This window comes from Kryptolebias marmoratus, linkage group LG7 (assembly GCF_001649575.2).
Source record: "Kryptolebias marmoratus isolate JLee-2015 linkage group LG7, ASM164957v2, whole genome shotgun sequence".
NCBI lineage: Eukaryota > Metazoa > Chordata > Actinopteri > Cyprinodontiformes > Rivulidae > Kryptolebias > Kryptolebias marmoratus.
The window spans coordinates 17,906,099-17,918,960 of NC_051436.1; the positions used below are offsets into that span (position 1 = coordinate 17,906,099).

The following is a 12,862-nucleotide window of genomic DNA, read 5'->3' on the forward strand; positions in this document are numbered from 1 at the left end:
AACTAAGGGAGGGGAGGGGGGGGGGGAATGAAAGCCAGAATGGAAAGAATGAAAATTTAACATAAATCTTTTACGCGTGTTGTGCCTTTAGGGGACAGCTAATTACACGTCGTCATCACACAGCGTGGAGCGGAATTTGGCGGAGGGTTGGGGGGGGGCTTCTTCTTGCTCATATTATGTGGTCGGTGGCCCATCTGCTGTGATAGTGGCCTACAGGCTGGAAGAGAGAGAGAGAGGGGTCCAGAAGACAATGACAGCCACTGTAGTTTGGGCTGGGGAGTGGAGGCTTGGGAGATGACTCACAGGGAGGAATGAAGGAGAGAGAGAGGGGGGGGGAGTTTGAGGGAAATAAAAAGTCAGGATTTGAGAACAAACGGGGTGAAGGCTGAAGCTCCCTGTTTGATCCTCTGAGTGAGTTTTAACCCCCCCACCCAGCCCTCATTCCATTTTTTTTTCTCTCTCTTCTCCTCCAGCTCTGTTCTGGTTCCCTCTCCCTCAACAACCCTGTTCCTTCATGTCGTTCGCCGCTCGTTTATGTTGCTCGGTTTATGACCGCAAGCCACCGAGTGATCAAATGTGGTAATTATGTCAGTCTATTGCTGTTGGGGGAATGCAAGTTTTAATCAATTAAGCATAAAAAAAAACACAGACCAAAATAACTAGAGAAACTGCACTTTCTGCAAAAATGCAGCGCGAACGCTCAGTGTTGAGTGACTGCTGAAATTAGCTGAAGAAGCTAAAACTCTTGTTGAAGTGAAAACAAGCAGAACGGAGGCTAAAATGAGCAAACCAGATGCAAAAATTTGCTAAACAGTAGCTATAGCTAGCTAGATTAATGCTAAAACTAAAATTATCAAAAATGCATACTGAAATTTTAAATGTCAAAAGAATAACTATAAGAAACTAAAACAGTATTATAATGAAAATGAGCATAACATTAGCTAAAATGATCAATCAGATATAAAAATTAGCAAGACTGCAGTGAAAATTAGCAAGAGGTAGCAAAACAGATAAAACAAGACAGTAGTTTTATCTAAACAGATGTAACTAAAATGAGCAAAACAGACGTTAATATGAGCAAAATTGTAGCTAAAAGTAAGAAAACAAATGCTAAAGTTAAAAAGAAGTCTAAAAGTTAAAAAGAAGCAAAATGATAACTAAATACTAAAAGAAGCAAAATAACACAAAAAGGAGCGGGAATGCTAAAGCAGATTGGAATAGGAAAAATGTTTTTGAAGGAACTGAAAAGTATTTTATTTTAAATCAAGTTAAATATGTATAAAAGTACAAACATTAGAAAACCCCTTGAGTCAAAGCAAAGCGTGCTATTCCCAGTCGAGCTGAATGTTCAAATAACACAAAGTATGCAGAAGTAGTTTGATTGTAAAAAACGTCCCAGAGAAACTTTGAACAGGAAAACAACAGTGTGAACGCTGACTCAGCGTTTACACAGTCATATGCTGGTGTGAGTCTAAGGTAGCCTGTCTGAGCGGCATGCACAACAACAAGTTCCTAACTTATCTCTGTCTTCTTCTCTCTGTGTCCTAAATTTGTCGTAAAGCAGCGGCGAGGACAGCGAGGTTCTCCCAGGAGCCAGCAGACCATTCGGTGGTGCGGGGCCAGAGGGTGATCCTGTCCTGTGTTGTCTTCAACTACTCCGGCATTGTTCAGTGGACCAAAGATGGCCTGGCTCTGGGCATCGGGGAGGACCTCCAGGGTGAGACAGCACACACCGTCCTCAGGCGCCCTTCACTGTGTTTAACACGTTTAGAGCCTGGTTCTGATCCCTGGGTTGAAACAGCTGATGGGCAACTTTGAAAATATGCAGTTTGTAAAACTCACATCATAGAGGCGGGAATCTTTAGATACACCTCATGATTCAGTTACGATTCAGAGGACTGCAATGCAATTATTAAACAATTATTGATGCGTTCTGATTATCTTAAAACTTAAATGACCATAGGTTTTTTTTATAAAATTAAAGCACTGGTTTATATATTTTCATGCCTAATAAAAAGTGCACAAAAAATGCTATTAAACACAAGCTGCTGACCAACAGTTAGCATAGATGCTAACTTAACATTGAAAATACCATAGAAAAGCTAACATGTTTAGCATCTTGCTTGTCACTGGAAATTTACACACAAATCAAGCGTTATTACTAAAGACAGTCATGTTACAATAACTTCAGCTATTTACAGACATATAATCTTCAGGGTTCAGCAAAGAGAAGATGAAAAACATCGAAAACACAGAATTTACTTCAACATGTTTTTACTACAGGAAGCTACGGTAACCCTACTAGGACAAACAGCACCGCAAAGCAACGACTCAGCTGACTCTTTTCAATTGGCCACACAAGTAAAAGTTGGACGGCCACCAAACTGCAGGGCTTAGAGCTATACACTAATGTCAGCATCATGCTCGTTATCATTGATAACCAAAGAGATCTATGAGTTTTCGTGCCTGTCTGCGCAGAAACAGCTTCCTGTTCCTGAGTCCTCATTGAAAACCTCATCAGTCCATGTGCTGCTACCACAGGACATTTAACTATTAGAAAGAGAAAAAGCAACCAAAAGTAACATAAATTCTAATAAGCTGAAAAAGGTTATTAAGGAAAAAGCTTTTCTTCTGTCCAAGTTAAATAACACTCAAGTCAAAGTCAAGTCAACAAACTCTAATTTAGCTCACATTTCCCATCTAGTCATCAAGTCATCTGTTGTGGTCTCAGTCGGCTTTTCATTCTTCATACCTAATGTTTAATAAATATCGCCCACCACTGAAAAGTAAACTAACAACAAAACGTAACAAAAATATAGTGTTAGTGACACAAGCCAGCAGTTTAAAAACATAATTCTTAAACAAAAAAACAAACCTTACCCAGGAACTGTAGTTTTTCTGATCGAGTTTATATGTAGAAATGTTTTGTTGTGGAAATCTGCTTTTTCTCACGAATCCTTTCAGAGACAAAGGCTGTGTTCACACTGCAGGCAAAAGTGGCCCAAATCCCTTTTTTAGGCCACATGTGACCCATATCTGATTTTTTTTTATGACAGCCTGAACGTAACAAATCTTTCCAAATTCAACCCGGGTCACTTTCCTATATGAGACCAGCGTCATGCAGTTTAAACTCCACGTCTTTAGCTACAGAAGAAGAAGTCCAGTTGATTTCTATTTGAATTTTTTAGATTTGCCGTGTCCTGGATGACTGATGATACTAATATTGGTGTCGGATCATGCCGGTACTAGCGTGATGGGATCGATGCTTGACTTTGTTTCTACTTTTCATACGTAGCTCCCGTTCCCGAAGTTCAGCTTTGTGACGGAGCTAGCGGGAAACAGCACGGTCCAAATGTAAAAACAGGACAGAACAAGTATGACGGATAATGATTTTGTCGTCTCTGACTGCACAGCAGCTTCAGAACCGATGCACGCACGCTAACGCGTAGCAGCCATACTCACTTCCGTAAACACGGCGTGCCACGTGTGACGCCACGTCTCCTTGTGCACCCGCGGGTCGCTTCAGGGCGGCTCACACTGGAGTCTGATGATGGTCGCATTTAAATTTAAACTATAATTGGATCGACTACGCAAAAAAAATCAGAATTGAGCATTCAGACCTGAAGTAGTGATAAATGTATCATCAGTGAGCTAGAGCTTTGGACGTGTGGTTGGTGTGACGTCATCCTGCACGGTATTATTTTGTGCTTTCAGGAAACAAACAATACATTTAGAAGATGAATAATAAGTTCTACCAAGCATTTGGCATTTTGTTGTTTTTTTAAAATCAGTTTTTCCATAAATGACTGCTCATTAACCTGACAGTTGTAGCTCTACAGTCATTTGTTCCTTTGTATGAGACACGAGGAGCTGGCTGACAGCTTGCTCAAATGTTGCACTTAAAGTCCGACTGTGTAAACCCAGAGAGCATACTGCCCTGTTGTCGTCACGTGACGTTTTATTTCCCACCGCAGACTCTCCGTCACATCCGGCCCTGATTAAATATGCACATAATCAAGTTGCTGCTAAATTTGCCCACCTCTGTCCAAGCCGTTCCCTGCTGCTCACAGAGGTGGATGATGTTTACTGATGACTATATCTTCATCAGCTGTTCTTTTGGGATATGCCGCTGAAGGCAAGAGACGATAATGTTTTTGCCTATATCTTAGTGTGCTCGTTTGCATTTGTTTGTCCGTTAGCAAAATATCTCATGAACCACCGGACAGGGTTTAATGAAACTCTCAGGAAGTGATCACTGGATGCACATCTACAGCTCATTAACTTTGACAGTCAGTTCAGTTCAAGATGGCTGCCACAGGTAACTGACTTTAGAAAACACATAAATGCTTCTAACTCGATAGATTTTACAGATATGGAGGTAAAATTTGATGCGGTAGTAGCTGAGAGTCATTCACAACACAAAAAACAAGTGTGTGTGTGTGTGTGTGTGTGTGTGGGGTGCTGACGCAGCTGTTGCTCAGTTACTGGTCTAAACATGTGGCCAGATGTTTAACTGATTGTCCCTAAAGGCACTGGCATCAGTGGCGAGCTGCAGTTGCTTTGTGTTTGTCGTTGTTCCTCTTCACCTTCTCTTTTCCTGACTGCCCGCCCGTCCCGCGCCGTGATGAGGAGCACTCGAGGACGTGGGACTCTCTCGTCTCCTCGTTCTGTCATGCCGTTATTCCTCTGTGACCTCCTCCTCTAAGATCCCCTGCTTCTCGCCTTGCTCCCGTTCTTTCTGCCGCCTTTGCTGCACTGAGCCCTCTCTCGTCTTCTTTTAACTCGTCTGTCCCATCTCTCAGTACCTGCCCTCCTCTTCACGTCTCGTCCTCCTCCCCTCCCGCTGTCCTTGTCTGTCCTCTCATTCTCTTGTTTTACTGCCGTCCTCCCTGACTTTTATTACCCCGCTTTAATCATAGATTGCTGCTGTAATTGCCGCGTTCATTGAAGTGAAGCTTTGTAGAATTAAAGGCCTTGGATTCCTGGAAGTAGTGCGTATCGCCCGCCACCTTTCATGGCAGACTTTAAGATCGTCTTATGATGAGAAATCAGGTCGCTGTAGCAATTTTGATCTAACCCTAAAAATAACTTTGTGTGCAATCTCATGTGACCTTGTGAGATGTCATGCTCTGAGCATATGTTGGAAATGACTCTCAGCTACTACTACATCAAATTTTAGCTCAGTATTGTTAAAATTGACTGAATCATAGCCACTTTTGTGTTTCCAAAGATCAGTCGGCTGTGGCGGCCATTTTGAATTGGATTAACTCCAAAAGGTAATCAGCTGTAGATGCACATCCAATAATTACTTTCTGAAAGTTTCATTACAATCCATCCAGTGGCTCATCAGATATTTTGCTAACAGACAGACAAAAGAACACACACAAAGATGGACACAAACATTACTGCCTTCCTATCGCCTTTCAGGGCTGGGTGATAAATGTGAATGAACACGTTTGTAACTCTGCTACTCTGAGCTTTTCATACGCTTCTTTGCCTCCTGACACTATGTATGTAAATGCATGTATATAAATAGTAAACACACACACACACACACCAATGCATGCAGGGTTGAGTGAGCAGAACAGCTCAGCTCGGAGGCCACACATGTACACAGCAGCGCAGAATTTCACATGTGATCTGAACAGAGAGAAAATAAATTCTGCACCACAGATCGGAGTCGGTTTGAGTCCTCTCAAACGCTGCTGTCGTAATGCATTCACACACACACACACACACACACACACACACTCCTGCTAGAGGAGAGCATTTGCGCCACCTAACGGTGAGAATGCAGAGCCGTGGCACAGCTGGACGGGGGGGAAGGGAACAGCTGTGTGTTAGTGTGAGTGTGGATGTCTGGTCCAGTGTTTGTTTTGGTGCTCATCAGTCGGTATCATGTGGCCACACATCTCTCCGGTGGCCTTTGGGCTGAGGCTAAAAAAGACAGATTTCTGCCTCGGTCATGACACAGATCTGATGTTTTCTAACCAGCTGGAAAAAAGCTGCGTGGTGTCACAGACCACATGCTTATTTGGCCAGCTTTGGGCTCCTGACCTGTGGGCGGTTCGCATTTGAAGGTTTAACGCATAAAGAAGAAGAGGAGCCAGCAGACGTCAGACGAGAGGGGGGAAATGTGAGGCTTTTGGGCACTTTATCAGATAATGAAACTAGAGGTGGGAGTCTTTAGGCACCTTGTGATTCAGAGTCCTGCGATATGATTATAAGACAATTATCCACGCATCTGCTCTTATCAGGTTTGTGAATAAACACCAGGAGGCAGCTGGGAAGGTTATGAGGTTTATCAACACAGAAACTGAAACTGAGACAGAAATATGAATTTGTCTTGTGAAAAAGTAAATAAAAATTTGGAAGGAGGAGAAAAATCTTTCACACAGTGAATAATTTAGCTTTAAGCATACAGCCCTGATGAACAAACAAGTTAAACTGGAGGAATCATATTCTCTGACTGCTAACTGCTGAAAGCTACTGAAGAAGCTGGAACTTAGTTATTAAAGCTAAAAGACGCAGAACATGAGCTAAAAGCTTAAAGGAGCAAAAGCAAAAAGTTGACTAAAAGCTAAAGGTAGCAGAATGGTAGCTAAAAACTAAAAGTAGCAAACAGTACTCTGAAGCAGATTCCGGAAAGGAACGTCTTTGAAGGAACCGAAGAGATCGCAATGCATTTATAAGAGTAAAATATTTGCAAATAAAGTTCAATATTTTAAAGTGTGGAAAAGTAATAAAACAAAAAACTAAAGCCATATTTCCCATCTTCTGGTTGAGCTGAATGTTGGGATATATGAATGACTAAAATAGCACAAAGTATGCAGAAGTGAAAATGAACAGAAAAATAAAAAACCTTAAACCAGCTGTATAAATGTTGAATCAGCACTCACACAATTACAGTTAATTTACAGATGTTCTGATATTCAAAAAATTGCTAGAATTATGATAGAAAGTCAGACAATTTGAGTCTGGAAATGTCTGGAATTTTTTTTAAAAATGTGTAGGAACTCTGCAAACTGAACGTCTGTATATGTTTCCTGGAAATTACTGCTCTTGTTAAAGTCTGTGTATATATGTGTGTGTGTGTGTGTGTGTGTGTCTCAGCCTGGCCCAGGTACCGTGTGCTGCGGGTCCAGGAGCTGGGTCAGTACAACCTGGAGATCCTGTCAGCAGAGCTGTCCGACGACGCGCTGTACGAGTGCCAGGCCCCTGACGCCGCGCTGAGGTCCAGGAGAGCCAAGCTCACCGTCCTCAGTACGTCTGTGTGTGTGTGTGTGTGTGTGTCAGTGGACATGTTAAGGGAAAACTATTAGAGACGGAGTGTTTCTAACCACGCTAACTGTCCCCCTCCAGTCCCTCCGGACGACCCGGTGATCGATGGGGGTCCAGAGGTGCTGCTGAACGCGGGGGAGTTCTACAACCTGAGCTGTGTGTCTCCAGGGGCCAAACCACCGTCAGTAATCGAGTGGCTTAAAGACGGCCTGCCGGTGGAGGGGGCCGTCAGTATCACTGTGAGTTCTACACACATCAAGCACACTCATGATCGGCTCAACAACACTTTTGGGGCCTTTTTAAATCTCCAACCCGTTCCTTTTTGTGTTCTGGTCCACAAGGAGGTGCTTCTAGACAGGAAGAGGGTGACCACGCGCAGCTTCCTTCCCATCCACCCCGTCGACACGGACACCGGGAGGAACTACAGCTGCGTGGCCACCAACCTGGCTGTTCCCGCTGGAAAAAGCACAACTGTCACCCTTAACGTGCACCGTAAGACACGCACTGAAGACACTTTCCTGAAGCTAAATACTGGGCAGTAAATGAAGTAGAAGCTCATGTAACTCACTTTTAGCTGCTCAACTTGTTACTGTGTGAAATGCTGAGTCAGCATTCACATTTTTAGAGTTTCTTCCAGACGTTTTTTAAACTGAAACTACTTCTGCAGACTTATTTTGCTATTTTAATATTCGTGTATCAAAACAGTCAGCTATATGGGTTATAACCTGCTATGACTTTTAGTTTTTGTTTTTTCAAAATATTACACTTTATTTAAGATAAAAATCCCCAGAGAGATACACTGAGATCTCCTCAAGTCATCCAAAAACATGGTTCTCTGTCACATCTGCTTCACCACACCTGGCTTTGTTTTTGTCTTCTTATGCTACGTTTAGCTTTTAGCTGCTGTTATGCCACTTTAGCTTTGAGCTGTGGTTTAGCTAAATTTAGCTTTTCACTGTTATGCTTAATTTAGCTTGTAATCTGCTTGTTTTAGCTTGTGCTCTGATCGATTGGACGTCTTTTCTGATTATTCCAGCTTTTGTTTTTTTTATTTTAACAACTAAGTTTCAGTTTTTTTCACAGATTTTTGTGGAATGATTAAAACCTGATGTTAAAAGTAGAACATCTGCCTCCAGATGAAGGGTTTTAAAGCTGTTAATGATTAGTGCACGGTGGCCATTTTGCATCAGAGCATTAGATTATCCTCTGAATGGCAGCATGTATTTAATGGTTTAAGGTTCCATGTGAGTCTGTCTCCTTCCAGATCCACCTACAGTGACCTTGTCCATTGAGCCTCGGTCTGTCCTCGAAGGGGACAGAGTCACCTTCACCTGCCAGGCTCATGCCAACCCCCCAATTATGGGCTACAGGTCTGTTTCATTCTCATTCCTTTGGGCCTGCTTAAATAACAGTACTTGTCATTGATCGATCTACTCTTAGTGATTAGATAAGGACGCGTGTGTCCGTCTAGGAAATCAATTTTCTTCTAGTTACCCTTGATTTGTTTGATGTAAAGTTTCAATAATAAATAAAATAATTTTTTTAATGCCATAAAACCTTAAAATCTTTAATTTTGGTATCATATTTGAATGTTTTATTACATAGCTGTACAATAAAAATGTTTTTTAGTGTCTTCACATGACAGCTGTATTGTATTTAGAAAATATAACTACCATAATTTGTAAAAAATATTCACCCTCTTTGGTAATCTTTTTATTTTGTTGCCTTACTACCTGGAATTTATTACATTTTTACATTTTATTTGGGTAATATTTCTACAGAAAATAGTCCAGAATAATGAAGTATATTGGGGCAAAAAAAACAATCCCAAAAAAATAGAATATGGTCACGATTTCAGATATATATATTTTTAGAAACCTGTTCTGATTTGTACTTTTTCACAACTTTTTCTCTGACCTGTGTGGAGATGTCCTTGGTCTTTATGATGTCTCTTGCATGGTGGTAGCCCGCTCTACTTAGAGGTGTTGATTCTTTTTAGTTTTATATCATTTTAGTATGATTTAAAACAAGTTGTTTCCACCTTTAACTTCATTAGTCTGGAGTATTTGCTGTGCAAGCAAATTAAAAATCCAAATAAATTCCAGGCTGCGAGGTAGCGAAAGAGGAAGAATACCAAGGGAGAGAATATTTTGCCAACCTACTGTAAATGTACTGCTTGATGTCCTAAATTACATTTAAAAAAATTGAAAGTGTTGATGTAAGACAAAAAGTTGATAGACCATACACGTTTTGTAAGAGCCTATGAAAAAGGGGAGAATCAGAGAACAGCGGCCACGGGCTGTTGATCAGATAAAGTCTTCTTTATGTTTCTGTTTGTTCAATATATATATATATATATATATATATATATATATCAAACAAAACCTAGTATTTGAAAACATTCCAGCTTTTTTTTTGGAGAGGAGTTCTATGTATCTGCTTTGTAACACAGAGTGTTTGACTCCTAGGTGGGCCAAAGGCGGCGTGGTGCTGCAGGGCGCCAGGGAGAGCGTGTTCACCACCAAGGCTGACCACTCCTTCTTCACCGAGCCCGTCTCCTGCCTGGTTTTCAACGCTGTCGGAAAGACCAACGTCAGCATCTTGGTGGACGTTCACTGTGAGTCACGCGTCACTCGCCTTACCTCCATGCAGCCTGGAGCTACGCGCGGGGCGGGGCACATCTTTGTTTGTTTGTTTCTGAGCAGCATTCCTCAAAGCTAACGGGGAACATCTCTGTCTCAATCTCTGCCTCCAGTCGGTCCCATCCTGCTGGTGGAGCCGCAGCCCAAAACAGTCGATGTTGACTCCGACGTCACCCTCAACTGTAAATGGGCGGGAAACCCCCCGCTCACTCTCACCTGGTTCAAAAAGGGTTCCAACATGGTGAGAAGCTTAGAGTCCTTGCTCTGGTTGTTTAACCTCTGTTCATGCTAGTTTTTTTTAGCTTTGACTTTGTTTTCCTGCATTAACTAAAACATGATGTTATGGAAGAGGAGGGAAATTTCTGCTCACTTAAACACAGCTTCACTTCTTAACTACTATTGCTGTTTTTATTCTCTAGAGGTTGAAAACAATGTATAAAATACTTAAAGTCAGTTACATTGGCACCATATATCAATGTAGAAGTTACAACAAAAGCTAATTTTAAGTATGCAGCTTATTCCAGGTGGTGTAATAAGATGATTTAGTTTTCTTTCAGTTGTAGTTTATAGTTACAGAGAGCAGTGGTGACTTCCTCTGTTCAGGGAAAACCAGTGTCCTTTATCCTTTAACACCCATTCTGAAAAATTTGGGACGTTGTGTAAAACACAAATAAAAACACAATGCAATAGTCTGCAAATCTCGTAAACCCAGATTTTATTCATGGTGGAGTATAGTAAACATGTCAAATGTTCAAACTAAGAAACTGTACCATTTTAGGGAAAAAATAAATATTTTTGAATATGATGGTAGCAACACATTTAAAGGAAGTTGTTCCAGGTCCATGTTTCCCTCTGTGAGGCATCCTCTTATCTTTTAGCAACAGTCTGTAAACATCTAGAGCTGAGGAGAGCAGCTGCTGCAGGTTTTAGAGGAAAATACTGTCCCATTCTTGTCTGACGTAGGATACTAGCTGTTCAACAGTCCTGGCTCTTCTTTGCTGTTTTTTTTTTTGTTTTATGATACAGCCTTTTGTTGCCCCTATTCTAACTTTTTGGAGATGCGTTGCTTGCAATAAACTTCAAAATCACATCACTTTTTACCCCCAAAATAATACAATTTCTTCGTAAACACATCAAGTGTTTTAAACTGTTTTAATTTAAGTAAAATATGGGTTTCTTAGATTTGCAAATCATTGCCTTCTGTTTTTATTTACGTTTTTCACAACATCCCCACCTTTTCAGAGTTAGGGTTGTAGTAACAAAAGGAAATGTCAGCAGATAAGTTTCCTAAAGGAAGAAAACAAAAAGAAACTGGTTTCTTTCTCCAAAAGCATAGCCTGCTGACAGTTTGGAGTTTTTTACTGTAACTGAAACATACAAATATTAAAAACACCACTGCACGAACATACACAGCACATTTACAGATGTCAAAAATCTGCAGAAAAATACAAAACATTTGAGTCTGGAAAGGCATAAATTTTCAAAAATGGAGAGCGTGTAGGAACCCTGAAGAAAGCAAATTAAATCTGCTTCACTTCAAAGCCACTAAATAAGTCCCGACTCGGCTGACACCCACGTCTGTATAATCAGGTGTTTCTCTCTCTAGGTGGCTACATATTTAACCACGATTTCCTCACAGCTCCTTTTCTGATGGATGTGGTTGCCAGGCAACTCTAAAGCCTTTGTGATGGGTTAAAAGCTGATGTGGATGTTTGAATTATCACTCAGGCAGGGTTGAAGGAGTGGAGGACATGCGGGTGGACTTTTCTTTAGTTTCTTCTGCTTGGCTTTGTCTCTTCTTTAGATTTCTTTGTTTTTATTCACTCCCCCTCAGGTTCTGAGCAATGGCAACCAGCTGCATCTGAAGTCTGTGACCCAGGCGGACGCCGGGCAGTACGTGTGTAAGGCCATCGTCCCACGGATCGGAGTTGGGGAGACGGAGGTCACGCTCACAGTCAATGGTCAGGGGACATCCTCTCACTTTCATCTTCTGTTCCTCGTACATGGAAATAATTCCCTTTAACGTCATTCAACAAACGGAAAAAAAATACTACAACGTGAAGTTGTTTTACATTTCAGCATTCATCATTGTCTTTGCCCATGTCTCTGTTCGAGTGGCTGTCTGTTAGCAAAATGACTCATTAACCACCGGCTGAATTTTGATGAAGCTCACTGAAAGTAATGATTAGATGTACGTCTACAACTGATTCAGTTTTGGAGTCAGTCCAATTCAAGATGGCTGCCACAGATAATCAACATTAGCCAACGCAAAAAGGCTTTTTCTCAGTCAGTTTTACAAATATTGAGCTAAAATTTGATGCAATAGTAGCTGAGTCATCCCAGCACATAATCTGGGTGTGAGAACTCGCAATGTTGCACGTTATTTTCAAGGTTTGACCAAAATGGCTTTACCTTTGTCATTTCTTAACATAAGATGATCGTAGTCTAAAACTCTGGTATGAAAGGCGGTGGGCGATATGCATTCCTTTGAGGAATATTTGATATTTAATAATATTAATATTAAACAGGATTAGAGTTTTTGTGTTTTTAAAAGAAACTCCTCATATTTTCCTACCTTCATTACTAACGTTTGGTCTGATTTGTGCCCTCGCAGGTCCACCCATCATCTCCAGTGATCCTGTCCAGTATGCTGTGAGGGGGGAGAGGGGGGAGGTGAAATGCTACATAGCCAGCACACCTCCTCCAGATAAGATTGTAAGTGCACGGAGAATGTGAAAAGTTTCCCGCAGCTTCAATGAAAAAACTCCAAGTGATGGCGAAGCATGAATATTTCAGGAGGAATAATTCAGGACAAGAAAAAGCTTTGGTCACAAAGAACTCCTGGTTGTAGCTTTTAGGCTAACAGCAGCTTGCATTCTGCTCGCCCTGTCGCTGTAAATGGCTCCACTCCTGCGTGCTGATTGCTGTGTCCCCCCCCC

The 12,862-nt window shown here is 41.4% G+C and overlaps 1 protein-coding gene across 3 annotated transcripts in view; it reads left to right on the top strand.

Annotated features, from left to right (window-relative positions):
* Nucleotides 1–12,862, top strand: part of kirrel1a (kirre like nephrin family adhesion molecule 1a) — a 50,132-nt gene that overhangs the window by 25,586 nt on the left and 11,684 nt on the right. For 2 of the 3 annotated variants that reach the window (XM_017422088.2, XM_017422091.2), the window contains exons 2-10: nucleotides 1,562–1,717; nucleotides 7,114–7,263; nucleotides 7,363–7,520; nucleotides 7,623–7,773; nucleotides 8,546–8,651; nucleotides 9,750–9,898; nucleotides 10,037–10,164; nucleotides 11,758–11,884; nucleotides 12,538–12,638. In XM_017422088.2, the coding sequence (XP_017277577.1) occupies nucleotides 1,562–1,717; nucleotides 7,114–7,263; nucleotides 7,363–7,520; nucleotides 7,623–7,773; nucleotides 8,546–8,651; nucleotides 9,750–9,898; nucleotides 10,037–10,164; nucleotides 11,758–11,884; nucleotides 12,538–12,638 (1,226 nt within the window). The remainder of the gene's footprint in view (nucleotides 1–1,561; nucleotides 1,718–7,113; nucleotides 7,264–7,362; nucleotides 7,521–7,622; nucleotides 7,774–8,545; nucleotides 8,652–9,749; nucleotides 9,899–10,036; nucleotides 10,165–11,757; nucleotides 11,885–12,537; nucleotides 12,639–12,862) is intronic. The other variant, XM_017422090.2, reaches the window with a different exon arrangement.